We start from the raw sequence: 18,077 nt of genomic DNA on the forward strand, positions 1-18,077 counted from the left end.
ATCTTCACACTACATTATTAATGTACGAAAATCCACAATGATATGGATTTTTGTCTGTTTTGTTCATTGCTGTATTCCTAACCTCAGAACTATACCTGGAACAATAAATACTTGCTGAAAATTGAACAGTCAAATGGGCCCTTATCAAGTGCTAATAACTAAGGTCACTCAAAACCAATTCAAGTGGCAATAAATGGCAGAGGAAGCTGTAAAGAATCAAACTATTGGGACTTTAGGTGAACCATTAACCTATTGAAAGATATCTAATAGCAGGCACACTTTGAAAACAGGTCCCTTTACTTTTAGTTACTATTTATTGAGCAACTATTCTGTAAAAGGTATTGGACTTTACACATATTATAGCGGGTCTGTGAATAACAATGTTTCAGTGTTGTTTCATTACAATATTATTTATGTCGATTAACTAGTGGTAAATTGGTTTCATTATATGTTGTTTCATTCAAGTTGCAGGATCTATTGATGACTTTTTTGAGGACTCACTGTACCTTTAAACCTCACAACAGTCCCCAATAGTAGAGTAGCTCTATTAATCTCATGTACTGATGAGGAACAGAGACTCACTATTTAAATAACTTTGCCAAAAACACATATCTAGTAAGAACCAGAATGAGAACACAGGTACGTGTGATTCCAAAGCACCTGCTTGTTGTATTCTTGTACCACAATGATTCTTCCGTTTCTTGATGAGTCATGAGGTAGAGAAACTAGCTTCTAAAAATGGCTGTAGTTTTTTTCTTGCCTCTAATGAGAACTAAGAGCCCTAACATGTTAGAATAGGCATAAACTGCTTTTTTGGAATTGTACTTTACCGTAGGTCATCCTTGACTCTGGAAGTCATTCGCATCTACCTGCAAAGCAGCGGGCTCAGCAGTGTGCTCTGCCCTAGAGACTTAAGTGTCCTCAATCTGTGATGAGCTAACGTGATTAAAATAATTAAAAAAGCAAACCACCTGGTTAAAATTCAAAGGTGGTGACCTTTCAAGAGCCAATTCAGATTCAGGTTTGACTAATAGCAATATTAACATTATTTTCCCGTAGCTATTACTTACAAGATACTCAATAATACATACTTGGATTTCACATTTGCCTCCAAATGAAATTGTCTTTAAACCAAGGGGGGAAATTCTAGTAAATTTTCGCTATTCCTGAAAGCAGTTCTCCAGATACCAGGCATCAGAGTTGAGTCGGTGGTCTCGGTCGTTAACTGCCACATGATGCTGGCCGAGTCATTTCACTGCCTCAGGCCTCCCTCACCTCAATTTTAAATAAGGGTATTTGAACTCCAAGGATGCATTAGTTTTGACATTATATAGTTCTCTGTGATAACTGCACACTTGCATAATTCTTTACGGTGTGCAACTGTGAACTGTACCTTCCCATTCCAAGCCTGGAAAGAATCGCTAAATGTCAGGCTGCCACATTCCAGCAGGTCTCAGCAAAGCTTGCCTGTCCAGGCACTGTGATAGCATAAAACTTCTTCAGTGGAATTAATGCCTCAGCCCTCCGAAACTTCATCCGGGTGACACCCAGGGTCACTAAATTACTCATTTTCACCCCAAGGGCCTCCCACTAACTACACTCGTAGGGTTGGACACAGAAGGAAATGCTGAACTTCTTTTATAATATTGTGATACAGGAATAAGCACCTCCAAGGCAAGGGCATGGTAAAGAGCCAACTATTTGTATGTGGAAAGTATGAGCTAAAATTACAATTACTAGCGACATTAAAAAACTGTCCTCTAAAATAAATACATGCAAAATAATACACTCGTGGGCTATGTAAGGCATTTTTCTTTATTGTTTTTCAGTTTATCTTAGTGATGCCAGAAAAATAACAGCCATTATTTTCACTTTAAATGCAAACCAAATACTGTTGCACACAGAGTACAAAGACTACCTACGAACATGGTTAGGTACAAAGGCCATATTAGATGTATAGATCACACTTTGTTTTTACATCAAAGTAAGACTAACAGACCAATTATTTTGACAATTACTCTAGCAAATACCATGCTACTGAACAAAGGCAAATACACACACATATATGTACACCAACATGTTTCAACTAAAGTTAAACATGTCACTTTGACAAACAAAGGCTTCTTCTCTGGTGGGTCTCACCAGATATTTGCACCCCAAAGTCCCCTGCCCTGATCCCGCCCCCAAATGCTGACTTGATCTGAAGAAAAAAATTAGAGATGTTCTTAATTAAAGGCACATTTGGCAGCTACTGAAAGTGGCATGCATCTGGCACAGGTGCACTCTCCCCAAAGCCACACGTGCGACTTCCACCTGTGATGCATCTTGTTTCTTTTCAGTGGTGGGTAGTCCAATATGATCCACCTTAAACTAACTTGCTTTGTAATTTTGCAGCAATTGGCTACTTAATGCACTATTTTCATTAAAGGCAAAAGGGAAATTTACTCACAGTTGACAGAAAATGCACTTTACGGTGTCAAAAATGGAAAATAAGGCATGAAATTTACAAAACAAGTTACAAGTGCTTTTGTTGTTTAATCATATAGACTTCATGCTTCTTAACTAGAGCTCACAACATTTCATTGGCTCATGTATAAGAGATTACAAAATAATTTTAAAAGTTAGTAATGAGATGTTTCAGAAGAAAAATATTGAATAAATAAACTAAGTCATCACTTTCCCTTATAAATAATTGTACTGCATAATTTTTTCAGCCAAAGTGACAATAAGCTTGTGATGTTTCCTTCGCTGGTAAAGACCCATGTACAACACAACAGGGACTGCGCAGGCACAGCAGTCACACGACACAGGGTTTGAGGACACAGACCTGCCTGTACCAGCGGAACACAAAGAAACAAACGGTTAAATTGGTTTCTTTCTAAATCTGGAGGGGAAAAAAAGGGTTTTCTCAATATATACAACACTAATAGACTGGGACACCTCTCCCTCCATTTCCATGGTTTGGCTGAATCACTTAAAATGAAATTCAAGCTGTCATTAAAAGACAGACAATGAAATACATAAGAAAGTAAGCTAAACTTGAGAATTAAGACAAGAGCATGATCACAGATCCAAATTTTGGTTTGCTTGATTTTTGATTTATGAAAACACCTATTAAGGGAGAATGTAGAACCATAATATAGTCTCCTACTGAAACAGTACGTGTTCACTCGACTGTTCTGTTAATGGTGGTGGAAAACTGTGGCATGCTCCCTGCTAAATCCAGACCCGGCACAACATTCTCAGGTTGGGAGGGCATGGTGACCTACTAAACACATAATCTGATACCCAATGACCTTCAACTGAGCAAACTTTTAACGTTTGTATATTTCCTGATAATTTACACTTTTAAAATACATTGAAGACTGGGAAGAGTAAATAAGCTTTGAATAAATTTAGAAACATTTACTTATTTGTCCTGCTTTTAAAAGTGTTTAGATATGTGAAAAGGTTCCCTTTCTATTACAAAACAAGTATATTAGTTATCAGCCCACTTAAGTAAATTCAACCTGGAAATATTTTCATTGTGTGATCCAGGTAATGAAACCTCTAAGAACATTTCTATTTCTAAATGTTCCATGTTTTGAAATTCGGTTTAGAAAAAGGCCTGCTGCATTGACTGTCTTATAATGTCCTGGATTCGAAAGCAGAATTTTGTGGTGATGCATTCATCTTCTCAGCCACCTCTTGTCCCTGATTGAGTAATTTTAGTTCCCAAAAAGAATGAATTCGTCAGCGAGTGTTCCACAAGTGAAGGCCAGGATACAGTTTTCTCACCTCCATTTAAGAGCATCCAATTGGACTTTCTCTAATTAGTTGCCATTGCAGAAAATATTTTTACCCAGATGTCACACTTCAAAATAAAAAAGTGTCCTCTATCCACAAAGCATACAAAGCCGATGCACAGTGGTTTCTCTGAACCACCAGGTCTAGAATGGTTCCCTTTGTGAAGTAGGATTAGAGCTCCAAATCTTGCATTTTTCCTCTTTATCCGATGAGGCAGATTGAAAACCCTTACTGAAGGTGAACGCACTGGCCAGAGAGATCAAATGGGCTCCAATGTGACTTTTCTCAGGTTCTCATTTGGAGTAGGGATGGGGTAATGAAAAAGAGAAATGATCAATAAGACATTTAAAGGGAAATCCTAGGGACAACGGGGCTGGTCTAATAAAAAGTCATGGGAGATTCTGGAATGTGTATTGTGATTAACTGTAGCAGCACTAGTAAGTAGGCTTAGATTATTAAATACTTATTGAATGAATGGTCTTATGGGTACTTTGCATACAAGAAAGGATTTGAAATTAATTTTGGGGAGACTTTTAAAAGGAGACATTTTACAAAGAGAAAAATGGCTATCTACCATAATAGGAACAGTACAGATATTAAACAAAGATTCAACTCTAACAAATAAATAAGGATATGCTAGGATGGACTACTTAATGATGATGCAATCAACACTCTGGTCTTAAAGGACTATACACTGTACGACTGTGATATGCATTTAATGCTCTAATCAATGTCACAGAAAATTATTAAAATATTAGGTTTCAACCATAATGCAACACTTCTGAAAATGTCTCCAATGGCATGGTTCCCAGAATTGCTGTAATGGTGCTTCACTGTTCAGAGGACACATGCAGATACTGATGAACCGATGGCTCTCTACGGGTGGAGTACTGCACATTTCAGACATTACATTGGAGGCTAATAAAATTTTTCCTCTTCAACAAGTCGCATGCATTTCAGTCACAGAATTTGTTAGACTCAGAAGATCAATACATAGGTTTAATGAATAATCCATATTATGATTTTAATGATGTAGGTAGATGTTCTCTTATGAATAGTTCTGACAGAGCAAAGACCTCAAGCAAGGTAGAATGATTAATATAAACTTTAACAAACTGTATACATGTTGCCTAAGAAATTAAAAAACGCACAAAATTCTGCTTAAAAGATACCCATTCTATTCTAACCAAATATTATCCTGCATGCCAACTGCAACTTTAGATCATTCTTTAAGATAAATACACACATCCAGAACTAGAAACCAAGGCGTACCACGATACGTGCTTTTATGCTTAGTGTTTGTGTTTGTGTGTTTCAACTCAAAGAAATAAGAATCAACCACTTTCTCCATATAATAATTTAATATATGCCAGCCAACAAGGTAATTGTATCTTTATTCAATTAAATTAAAACAGACCTGCTAGGTTTATTATATAACATTCACTATATACACATGATTTCGGTAATGCAAGGTAATTCTCGATAGGCTGATTACTCAACTATTGGCAACACACGAATGGTGTCATGATGCCCAGCAAGCATTAAGTGCTCCTTTCACACTGATGACTGCATTGTCACAGCGTGGTCAGAGGGACCGCTATGAGCCATGGTATGGATGATCAGTAAACCTTGGTGGGAGAAGGGGTGAAATGACAATCTACCATAGATAACAGTCTCCTAAATGTAAATTGTATATACTTGACAGTTTTTAAAAAAAGTTCTTCTGTCATGTTAACGACACAAAAATTCTCATTTGAAGGCAACACCACCACGTTTTGTTTGTATAGGGAGGGTGGGTGGATATGCTCTTAAAATTGGTGTAATTATTCTTTAAAAAAAAGTACCTCTTTGGTGAAGCCTTGGTACCCATTCAATTCACTCGAGTCACTATAATGAGCTGTAAACAGGACTGCAGTGCAGTGCTGGGCCTTGATGCCAACAAGGTCAGGTACCACAGCCTTTCCTCACAGTCCTTTGAATGATTTTTAAGAAAATATTCTAAAGTTGGACAAGTAAAAGCAAAGGAAAGTAAAGGAAGATATGAAGATCCCTGTTTAAGATTCTTTTTAAAAAGTGCATAATATTTTGAATTACAAAAACTGTCATCATGTGGGCCTGCTGGACACTAGACTGTGTTTTCCATCCCTTTAATGATAGAGATCAATTCACAAAAAAAGGCTCCGGCCCTTTGGCTGGAAAAAGTCCCTTTAAATTGAGTTTCAGGTGAATCAGTTGTCCAATTTCTTTAGACCAGTCTTCTCATATTCTACACGAATATGATTTTCATTATATAATTACATCCAGGTTAAAATTCATTGTCTTATACTGCATCTTGAAGTAGAGTCGTTAGTGTTTGGAGTTCTCACTTCAACTCCTCAGTGCTGGCACATTCAGTGCATCCATTGCCAGCAATGGATTTGGGGATAGGAAAATGTACATCCTGGTACACAGGAGCTCAAGATGAATGGGCATTCTCCAACAGTGGGGGTCCATCTCTGTGCATGGATGGGTGCGTATGCTCCCTTTTGTAAGTTTTTGGAGGGAGTTTAGGGATATGCTGAGAAGTGCTTTGTCGTGGAGGAACAGGTGGCCCAGCCATGGAATGAAGGTCCACTTCTTGTGTTAATGGTGGTGATGGCAGGTGCCTTCTTATGCCATGAGGAGAAGGTGTTTGAGGAGGTGGTGGTGTGAAGGGGGAAGGGCTGTTTGGAAAGAAGGTGTTGCTGTGATCGCTTTTTTTGCCCAAAGGGGGAGGTTGGAGATGTAGTGGTGAGCTTGAGAAAACATCAGGCGTCCTCACAGGTTCTCGAGGCGGAAGTAGGGGTGGGCTTTCAGGAGCATCTGACAGAGAGGTCCGGTCTGATATTGAGTATCGTGGTGAGTAGGCCTTTGATGTGGGCTGCCTAGGAGGAATTGCCGGGGGGCTGTCCAAGTGCTTAGGCATGATCTAAGACAAATGAAAAAGAAAACACATTTAATAATAATATAATTTATGCATTACCATGAATATATTAAGAATTAGGTTAGGGATTTCAAACAGGCTATTGGAAGAACCCTAGGTGTGGATCAGGGAATTTTGCCATATGTTTTAAATGGGAGGTTATGCTAATTCATTAAAAAATTTTTTTTCAATGTTAAGGTTTTACTTTACTTTTCTCAAAATTTTGTTTGCTACTGCTTACCTATCAGTCAATCTAATATAAGAACTTTTCTCATTTAATATAAATTACCTGTTTTATAATATTAAACTTACTATATTGATGTTTCACATTCTGCAAGGACTGTCTTGACTTATCGAGGTGCTGTGCCCTCTGGGCACCTGGAGAACCACCGCATCAAATTAACGGTTGGCAGAGAAAGAAGTTTAACCAGGTGGAGAAAATAGCTATATGAACCTTTCAGGTCTCTTCTAACCTGGAATCTTCATGAAAATCCCATTTAAAAGCACATCTGATTCACTATTAAAAGGGTTCAGAGAGGTAACATTTAGCATATGCTAAGATAAAGTTTCACTTAAGATGTACTTTCATACAAAGCTTCAGTCCTCCTCCTTTCTGCTTGAGACTCTTACTCCATAGATTAACCTTTATTTTTTCCTTGACAGTAACCATGATTTAGATTTACAAGGGTTTTGAAAATATACCAAAAAACTACTTTCAGAAGAAAGCAAATAAACACTAGCACTGCCTGGTAAATCTGTATGTGATCCTTGTTTAAATGCCATTAAGCCCAAATACTCTAACCCCCACCCAGTAAGTGTTAACCCAGTAAGAACTAAACTAGACGCAGCAATTGAGTGTAATGTAACCGTAATGATTCCAGTTCCCAGGTAACGAGCTCTTCTGCTTTACCTTAGATGGTGACGATTCCGCGGGGGCAGATTCTGGTCGTCTCCGTGGAGGGACAGGAGGGGGGACTGGCACTTCATCAGTGCCTTTGGTTAAACTTATAGATGATACTGAAGCAGATCCTGCAGGGTGTTGAAATTTTTAAAAAGGTCACAGGAATTTCACTTCATGCATTGATCCTGAAAAGGCTTAGCTGGAAACTGCTTATATTTATTAAAAGAAATGTACAGAAGTATCAAAAGCATTTCTATAAACCAATACCCGATAGTATTCCTTTATTAAAGCAAACTGCTATAAAAGCATGCAGAAATTTTTTTAGCAGAATTTTCAGAAAAAAAGGGGCCTAACATACTCTGTTATTTTGCTTCTTGAACAAAATAACATTCCCACTGTTAATTTATCATTGAAATTTTGAAATTTGGGCCTGTCAATTTCTAGGAAAGACAGCCAACTATGAAAAACCTTTGGAATGATCATTTTTGTTAAGCTTTTGTGATGAGCTCATCTTTCCCCCCTCTGACTTTATTAGGATAGCATTTTCCTACCCTTAACTGGATAGTCCTTGGAATTAGTTTCTCACCTTAATCACTCTCCCCAGAAATTCTGTCCAAGGATGCCAGGGAGAGAGAGAATCTAATGTTTGTGGGAGGGGTCTCTCCTTGTTTTGCTTTGATACAGGCTCTCCTTGGTGGGTAAGCAAAATCAGGTTCATCATACTCTAATCCAAATTTTAATTGTGATGGAGCTATTCAAGATGAGTGAGGCAGCCCTGATACTAAAACCAGAAATTACACTAGAATCTGCTGAGCCTGATTTAAGAGTAAGTTGATGAAGTGGCACAAAAAAATTAAGTAAAGCATCTAATTGGAACCTATCTTACAGGCAGTTATGGTGACAAAGGCATAATATAGGCATATAAATAATTATACTTTGAAAGGCATAACTTATTAAGCTGTTAGTTTATGAGCACTATAAAAAGATGTGAAAAAATACTTAAACAATTATTTAAAATCATACAGGCAGGTTCTTTTATCTTTAAGCATTGACAGCTTTTATTTGTCAATTAAGTGTCATAACAATATAGTACTTGAGTACTTTGTGTAGTGATATTATGTAAACAAGCAACATATTGATCACCTTACCTTTTTTTCCTGAGACTATGTTAACTTAGTTTATAATTAGTATTTTTGTTGTTCATATTTTAAAATCATTTGTATGAAGGACAGCAAAAAACATTAACCTGTTAGCTTAAAGTTTATGAAATAATTTGCTGAATTGTTAGTTTACTTTAAAAAGAAAGTAAGTATCTGTAATAGAACATTATTTTGCTTAACAGTGATGAATGTTTAGGCCATATAATTTAAGTGGCTGCAATTGAAAAGTAGCTCTTCTACGGGGAGATCACAGTCCTCTGCCTACAGTCTGCCCTGTCGCCCGGCCGAGTGTGTTTGGTGCTCCAGACCCTGCAAGTAGCTGCCAGCATTCCCACAGGCGCATGCATGCCCTTGCTTTTTTTGAAGTTGAGCATTAAACACATTGAAACTCTATAGTTGGAAAAGAGAAGTAGTTAAATGTGGAAGCCACTCATACAATACTGTTCTTTTAAAAGAGAAAAAGGTTTTATAAAAGCATGAAAAGTATACATAAGTTTAAGCAAATCATTTATGCTCAAAAGATAGCACAAGTGAAGGCCTCACTTCTAAGATGTTGCAAGCAAAGTACCAATATTGTCAGACTCAAAAAGAGTTTCAGCAGGAAAGGTTACACTTGGTTTAATTTTTAAAGCCAAAGCGAGAATTGAGTCTTAAACCAAATATACTAACTTGGGCCATGGGACAGTGTAACTTGGATAAAGACGGTATCGCTGCCTGTGAAAGGAAACAAGAAAAAGTAGATTTTTTTTCTTTCACTGATATATTCAATTCATTTGTAAAATTTTATTTAACAATGTTATTTTTGTCATTCTAGTTTAAAGAACTGTATAAATCTTGAGTAAAAGCTCATTACTACTTACTTTTGAGAAAAATAATTAAGTTGAGTTAATATCATTTTGGGAATTTTGAATATTCCTTTTAATTCACTACTTGATATCAATGATTAAATTAAAAGCATTCATGGTAAAACTAAAATATATCATATTAGTGGTAAACTTAAAAAATGTATAAACCCTTGCCCTGGCTGGTGTAGCCCAGTGGATTGAGTGTGGGCCTGGGAACCAAACAACCATGGTTCGATTCCCAGTCAGGGCACATGCCTGGGTTGCAGGCCAGTTCCCATGAGGGGATGCATGGGAGGCAACCATACATTGGTATTTCTCTCCCTCTCTCCTTCCCTTACCCTCTAAAAGATAAATAAATAAAATCTAAAAAAATGTATAAACCCAATCTGAACAAAGAAGAGAGCTGGACATATAGAAATATATTATATACTAAGATTCTGAAAGCTCAGACTTATGAAATAAGTAGTAAATAATGAGTTTGTCATATAAATTATAAAATAAAAGGGATTTTCTTACTACTATTATTATTATATACCTTTGAAAATATTCTTGGACACAGAAAACTGTACTTGAACAATAATTTTTTAAAAAAGAAAATATTCCTGGGAAATATATTCTCATCATAAAATAACTACAGCTTTGGATATTACCAAAGAAGTTTGAAAGTGATACAGTTTTTTCCCTTTCATATTCTTGAACGCTTAGAAAAGATCGATAAACATTTGGTGCTTAGGCACACTTTGTACAGGCAACTCACTGGTAAATTTAGAACGTCTGACTTTTAGCAATGGTAGTTCTTTGAACACAACAACAAAAAGGAAATCCTACAAGCCAGAGGAGCAGTCAAGTAGAAAAACGGAGAAGGAAGGCCGACCCACACTAGCCAGTGTGGTCATTTATGTTACAAGCCTCGCATTACCAACAGGTAAAATCCAGGGGACTAAAATAATTCCTGTAACACTAGATGGAGCTGATTTTTTTACAATGTGAGTTTCTCCTCGTTTTTGCACAGTAGGCAGGCACTCATAATTTGGGTCATTGGTTCTTCGCAGCTTCTTTGGTCAGAACAATGATAATTTTACATCCCAGGTCCGTTGGCCATACTATTAATTTGATTGCTCATATAGATAGAATGGTCTTATTTCCCAGACAGCCCGAATTTCAAATGATCTACCCCACCGTTGCCTTTCCATCGGTACTGATACTTATTTGGAGGCCACTGTTATTAAAGCTTAGCAATCCAGCTAATTCTAGTAAGTCACTCTTGGAAGATCCAAATTCGTTTTCATACTTTGAAATTAAATGAAGCCGTTGCTGTCAGTGACTCTCTTCACTACTTATCGGCACCTGTGACAGGACAATCCAGCCCCAGTCTTTGCCTACTTCTGTATTTTCTACTGAGGAGATAAATGTGCCTCCTGGAGATCAACTTGAGAACATGGTCGTATGCTTAGTATGACATAGGAATAAAATCAAAACAGGAAACTCATGTCAGCTGCAAACTGCAGGCTTTGGGAGAGAACGATTATACCAATGCCTACACACCTGAGCACACAGGTGTGAACTTGGCCTTGATCATATTTATATGCAGCACAGGCTTAGATTCATGCACTTGTTAAACTGGGGGCACTTTCCTCATTTGTCACTTTAAATTAATTGGTCTCACTGCTTGGAAAATGCTATAAAAATCCCTCCAAATTATACATGATCTAGTCAGGAAATATATACTGGAAATTCTTGTCAGCTGGGTACTGACACATTTGTTGATAATGGAGTAAAATACAATTAATTTGAAGATGTAGTATTAATTTATTTAGCACAAATCCCAAATAACAGATCAGTGGTTCTCAATCTTGGCTGCACATTAGCATCTCCAGGGGATTATAATATACAGCCATGGTTGAAACTACCATTGAGGATCCTCTCCAATTTCTAAGAGAGTTATCCTTGAAATAGGAACAAACATTTTCCTACAGAAAAAAATAATATAAATCATGGATAACTTCTTAAATTCACAAAAGCCTCTTAAGTGCAAATGTATTTCAGATTAAAAATTAATCTCCTACTACAATGTTTTATGAAGAAAATCATGCATTCCATGAAATACCTGGAATACATCTTTCCTTGGCAAAGCTTCCCCTAGAAGGGATAGAGCTAAAAGTGCAGGTGTAGCACACCGATCGGGCCAGACCTTTGGCTCCCTTTTGTGTCCAGCATTCTTCCGGCAGGAAGGTACCTAGAGCACTTCCTGCTCCTCTCCTCGTTATAGCAGCAGAAACAAAGCAGGGAGCTGAGTAGTCCTTTGCCTTTTCCCAGCCGCTGTCCTCATCACCTCAGAGGTGGAACTGGCTAGGGCAAGGTGCGGAGCAGGGCTCTGAACGTGAGGGTGTATGTAACACACTAAATATGGGGCTCGTTTCCTTTCCTGCTGTCTTTGCCACAAAGTTTTCCATGACCATCCTTGCCCATTCTGTTATCTTTGTGTAAACTTCTACAACATTTATGTCTTCACCACTTACTAGCATTTTGCTAAGCACTTACACATCCTCTCTGGTAAAGCTTGCAATCTTACTGAAAGATGAAAAATAATCATAGTGCAAGAGAACCATAGCATTTAACAATGGTTAAGCCTTTAGCTATGCTTTTCTTTGCACTATGATTAATTTTTATGTCTCAGTAAGACTGTAAGCTTTACGAGAGAAGATGTGTAAGTGCTTGGCAAGGAGTGAAATATACAACAGATACTGGTTAAATAAAATAATTACTGGGTTTAAAGTAAATTGTTTTGGTAAAAAAACTGTAAGAAGCAAAAAAGTACTATTATGACTAATCAAAATTCTAGTCGAATTTGCTTTTTGAAAAACTTAAGCAGTGGTACTTCTGCCACTTCGTACTGAGCGGAATATGTTCAGAGGACACAAATGCAGGTGCAGCAGCTCTTGGCTGCAGGCCCTGGGGAAAGGAGGCAGTAGGTGCTCACTCTGGTGGCAGCGCAGTGGGTAGCAAGCCGGGCACTCTGGAGAACCCCGCCCTACCCAGTACAAACACGTCTGTCAAGCAGAAGTGGGGGCTTAAGCAGCAGATGAGGACCTTTAATACACTCAGCCACTGGTAAGTTTTAAGTAAGGGACTAACTGAGCATACAGACAGTTTTACGTTGTGCAGGCTTATTTGATTTGAAAACCAGTTATTTTCAATTTTTACTAAGACCAAAGGGAATAGTAATAGGGTTTTCTTTATCACAAAGAAAGAAATTGAGAAAACTCTCGAGGCTAAGATTACAAAGCTTAACTACTGGAACAATGGTTTTTCCACTTGTCCAGCTACTTAAGTTATCATTGTTCCCTCCACAAGACCAGGCACTGATCGGGAGCACTGCATTCCAGAACGACCCCTTCTCCCTGCCTGCGGATCATTTACAGAGTTAGTACTAATCTGAACATAATGTGCTTATCTCCTGTCTCTCCACCTTTTCCATTTTTAGCTACTTCTTAAACTAAGAGAAATAGAATTGGCAATATGCAGAATATGATTTTAATAATTTACTTTTGTGGGAATCTTTATAATATAGACTTGAGCCATCTATCTTAGGGAAAAACCCTGCAAACAATTAAAATGGGTGAGAATAAATACTGATTTTAGGTTAGGTCAAGTGCAAATAGAGCGGGTTTTATTTTATTAATTTAAGGGGTTGGTGGATTGGGGAAAATTAATGGGATTTTTTAAAACTTGGTGTTTATTTGAACATATCATTGAAAAAGATCTGGTAGCCTACTAAGTGAATAACATTGTTCTATAATCCTCAGTAGCCAAATAAAGCCAAGATGTAGTAATTCTCAAAACAAATACACATTAGGGGGCATAAAGACAAGACAGACTGTCTAAGAACTCAAATGTATGTATAACACAGGAATAAATAAATAGGATTCTGGACCAAGTCTCAAAATAATATGCCTCCAAAGAATAATTTTAATTCAATTTTTGTTAAAAAGTTAGATCCTCTGAGTTGGAAGAAATCTTAAATCTAGTTTGATTCCCAGAAGGCTCAGAAAAAGTATTTTACCTAAAACCAGAAAGCACACTAGCAGACTGGAATGACAAGCCAGGATTCCTAACTCCTAGGTCAGCTCTTCTGAACTTTCTCCCCCATAATAATGTCACACTGCTTCTGAGTATTGCATTCAGTTACATCAAATACCAGGATGGTTTTGGTCTGCACACTGAGCTAAGACAAGCCAATGGCAAGAACATATGGAAGTGGTTGTGAGAGGGTTAAAGGTAATGAGATTCAAGTTTTGATTTAATAGTGAACAAGTGAAAAAAGGTTGTGTGTTGAGAAGCACCTATGTATAAAAGGTGGCTTATTCAAAAGGCCACAGCCGAGCTATACAATTTGGTAGCCATTAGCCACATGTGGTTATTAAGTATTTGATTGTGGCTCATCCAAGTTGAAGTGTGCTGTTAAGTGTAAAATACATATAGGAGTTTGAAGATTTAGAACAAAAAAAGAATGTAAAATGTCTCATTAAATTTTTATATTGATTTCATGTTGAAATGACAAGATTTTACAGATACTGGGCTAAATAAAATATATTAAAATTAATTTCACCTAATTATTTATGCTTTTTAAAAATGTGACCATAGAACATTCAAAGGTACACACATGGCCTGCACTAATTTTACTGGATAGTACTGATCTAGCAATAAGAAAGGGATGAGCAGTAGCATGCAGTCTGTGAGATTTGAATGGCTGAGCGTGAATGTACAGGTACTATGTACCATGTGCCCGACGGTATAGACTGAGAAAGGTTAAGCAGGAATTTGAATCTGATACACTGTGAATTAAAAAGTGCAGAGTTTGGTGGGAAGGGAATGATGCACTGAGTAGTATACAGATATAATCATTTTGGAGACAGCATTTAAAGCCTTGGATTGACATTCCTTGCGGATTTTAGGAGTTACCTTTGTTCCCTCTGGATATGACAGATGTATTTTAAATTCCCCAATTAAAAATGTGCTCAAATAAAGCTGCAGTTAGCAATTTCATTAACACGTCTTCCAGCCAAATATAATAAATTTAAGGAAGGCTGTTTAAAAAAATTTTTTAAAATTATAGGTTGCCAGAATTTAGAATTTATTTTATATTTTTATACTATTTTTTGAAATGGTATTTGATTTGTCTACAAATTTACCAAAAAACACATAAGGACAATTTTACAGACCCTTTTTTACCTCTATTACATATAATACTAACAATTACTTTAAAGCACTTAAAATTTTAGCACCTACTTGAGTGAAAAGGGCTTGAATGGTCGGAATCAAACACGCTGCAGACATCTGTGGTACTAGAAGCACCAGACGCAGGAGGAGGTGTTAACGGTGTTCTTGGAGAATTTGGTGCAGATGCTGTACTTTCTGTCTCACTTTCAGGGATCCGACTGTAACTAATTTTTCGTGGCTCCTGCTGCAGAGGTGTGGGATGTCTCATGGTACCTGGCCTTGGGTTTGATGGGCGAACACCAGGAGACTTTAGGGGATAGCTATATTTTTTTGGCTGTAGACATAAAAAAAAAACAACCCATAATACTTATAACACCAGAATAGAAAGGAAGGTATTTCTATAAATGCCTGGTAAAATTCAAGTAATGTTTAAGAAAACCATATACCACCAGTAAAAAAATTACACAATGATTCAAAATTAACCTGTTCAAGCTAAAACATTAACATCCCATTTTCATAAAGTCTTGGCTATCTAAATTATCAGGGAGTGAATTTCTTTAAATAACAATCTTAATCCTATAAATACCAGAGTATTTGTTATTTTAATATTTTGGGGTGAAAAATCTTTCTAAGATATGCTGTGTATTTCTCAGGCTTTTCAAACAGACTATATTGAACTGATTTACCCTTCTTGGAAAAGCCAGGATCATGACTGGGAACTGTGACTCCTTCACCGTGCTGTGTACCAGTGACACTGTCGGGTCACTTGACATTCATAAATGCATTAAATCGCCTGAGTTTTCATCTGTGTGTTTACATTAGTTTTACGGAATTTTCTTACAGTGATCATTTCTCAGTGATATCAGTATGTCTCATTGGAGCAGACTGTGTAAATATTTTCAATTTGCTGTTTTTAATCCACCTTTAAAAAAACTATTTCAGGTCTTGAGAAATCTTCTTGTGACATAATTATATAAGCTTTAATTCACAGACATTTTGAGATCTATCTTGGTTATTTGGAAGCCACTTATATTTACTTCTTGATTCTTGACTTTCTTATGAATAATAGAGATTGTAGTTAGAGCAGTGAGGTGCTAACACTGTACATAAATTTGGCCAGGCACTGCCAAGCACTAAAAAACAATGGAAACTTTAATTTCCCCCAAATTATCTTTAGCCAAACCTCGTAAGTCATTACTCTGAAAAAAAGTCATAAGTATGTTTATTTAAGTGAATTAGTATAAATTAATCAAAGTGCCCTTAAAATAAATCTTGAATAATTTTTTTTTGTCTAAAAAATAAAAACTTTTATATGTGCTTAATACCTTCATCTACCATATCAGGACTTATTCAGAATAATATTAATACTCATTTTGTGGAACCAAGTGGGATATTCCTGAGCATATTTACTATGTACTTATTCATTACTTTTACCTATCACCTGTGCACTTCACCCTAAATTCCTTTATAGAAAAAACTAATCTGTGTAACACATATGGTAGTGACAGCATTACCAGATACAGAGGACAACTGAAAAACATATATAAATGTAAAAGTAATATAGACATAAAAATGCTTACAAATCTTGGGAGAGGTTTAGGGTTTCGTGGTTCTATTTCTAGGGATTTGTTGAAAAGATAATCTGTAAATTCTTTTTCCATGCTATTTCCCATTGGATTCAAGTTTTCGAAGAACCTCTAAAATAAATGCACAGAAACAATTATTAATATTAAATATTAGAAATTCAGTTTGAAATTCATGAAAATAATTTAAGACATTTAACATAAGAAAATTTGAATTATTTTTTTGTTTTCTTCTCTATAATATAAACCTGCCTTTCATTGGGCAGATTATACACTTAATCAGAAATGTGTATTTTCAAATAGTTCAACTTACTTTGATATCTGATTCTACTCGTAAACAATAAGGCTGATTTTGGTACTGCTGGATCTCTCCTGTTATCTCTGCTACTTTTCTCCTTTTGCTAAAATTTATAAGCTCTTTTCCATGCCTCTTTAGGACCTCAGGGTTGCCTTCTTCTGTTTTCAAGATATTAGTTAGGTAAATTCCTAAAAGATACAATGAAATTATTTCAAGGATAAAGAAGGAAAAACCCAGTTTTTCTTTCTTAGTAATTGTGGTCATTTTACACTGTACCATCTCAACCATCATAACCAAAAGAGTTGAAGTGCAGATTTCCCTTCTGTGAAAAACAACAAGCTAGGTAAATGTCAAGAGAAAAAGTTGTATGAGTATTAAATTCTCCTGCAACAAACTGAAGTTTTATAAGTACCCAAGAAAAGAGAGAAAAAATTTAACAAAGTTAATACATTTTTCAGGAGGAATAACCAATTTTCCATACCTGCCAAACTACATATCACCTGACAAAAGTCACAGTTGTGTAAAAGAAACTTTAATAATAATCCATTACTAATAACACTTATTTTTGGCAAAAGGGGGACTGTTCCATTCAGAGGATTCTATTTGCTGCTTACTCAGCTCTTGAGGCCCCACAAGAGTTAGTTAGGGCTTATATGTAATTCAGATGTAGTTCTGTTTGGATAGGCTTACTCATGTAAACATGGAAGGATCTGCAAGCCTGCATTTAATTTATGTATATATTCTGGCCTTCGATATTTCTAGAATTAGTGGTGACCTGATAACTGAGCTCCCATTTCCTCATCACTGCAGGCTGTGCACTGGACGAGGAGGAGAATGAAGAAAATAGTGGGCACTCTGGTTCTACACATGGCCCCCTGGTGCCAGGACCACTCTAGTGCCTTCCTGTTCTAGTGTAATGGTTCTGGAGCCAACTCTGCTGTTTTTTACTTGTATGATCTTGTGCAAGTTGCCGAGCTTCTCTGTGCCTTGGTTTTCTCATCCATAAAATGCAGATGGCAGAATTGTTGTGAGAAAGGAACAAGTATATAGGCTTAGAATAGGGCCTGACAGAAGTACACATTTCATTAGCTGTGGTTGTGACTGTTGATGCCTTTGTTGCTAACCTTGCCCTATTTCTCTCATGCTTCTGGCCTTTCCCCTAAAGTACTGACTGTGATGCTTTGGATGGGGGGAAAGAGGGTGTGTAAACATCTAAATTCATTCCCTTAGTACATGTGTACCGAGCCTCTGCTATATGCCAAGCACTGCATTAGGTACTACAGATCCGAAAACAACAAGACACACAGTCCATGGCCTCAAGGAGTTCAGAGCTTTGATGGGGG

General features: G+C 36.8%; 1 protein-coding gene across 2 annotated transcripts in view; it reads right to left on the reverse strand.

Annotated features, from left to right (window-relative positions):
• Positions 1-1,810: 1,810 nt before the first annotated feature.
• SOS1 (SOS Ras/Rac guanine nucleotide exchange factor 1) overlaps positions 1,811-18,077 on the reverse strand; it is a 118,560-nt gene continuing 102,293 nt past the window's right edge. Inside the window, exons 18-23 of one of the 2 annotated variants that reach the window (XM_053666856.1) lie at positions 16,750-16,922; positions 16,434-16,550; positions 14,923-15,187; positions 9,458-9,502; positions 7,638-7,756; positions 1,811-6,733 (exon numbers count right to left, since the gene is read on the reverse strand). In XM_053666856.1, coding sequence (XP_053522831.1) covers positions 6,242-6,733; positions 7,638-7,756; positions 9,458-9,502; positions 14,923-15,187; positions 16,434-16,550; positions 16,750-16,922 — 1,211 coding nt within the window. In that variant the 3' untranslated portion in view covers positions 1,811-6,241. The remainder of the gene's footprint in view (positions 6,734-7,637; positions 7,757-9,457; positions 9,503-14,922; positions 15,188-16,433; positions 16,551-16,749; positions 16,923-18,077) is intronic. The other variant, XM_053666857.1, reaches the window with a different exon arrangement.

Source organism: Artibeus jamaicensis, unplaced genomic scaffold (assembly GCF_021234435.1).
Source record: "Artibeus jamaicensis isolate MK-2021 breed Jamaican fruit bat unplaced genomic scaffold, CSHL_Jam_final contig_465, whole genome shotgun sequence".
In the NCBI taxonomy this organism is placed as follows: domain Eukaryota; kingdom Metazoa; phylum Chordata; class Mammalia; order Chiroptera; family Phyllostomidae; genus Artibeus; species Artibeus jamaicensis.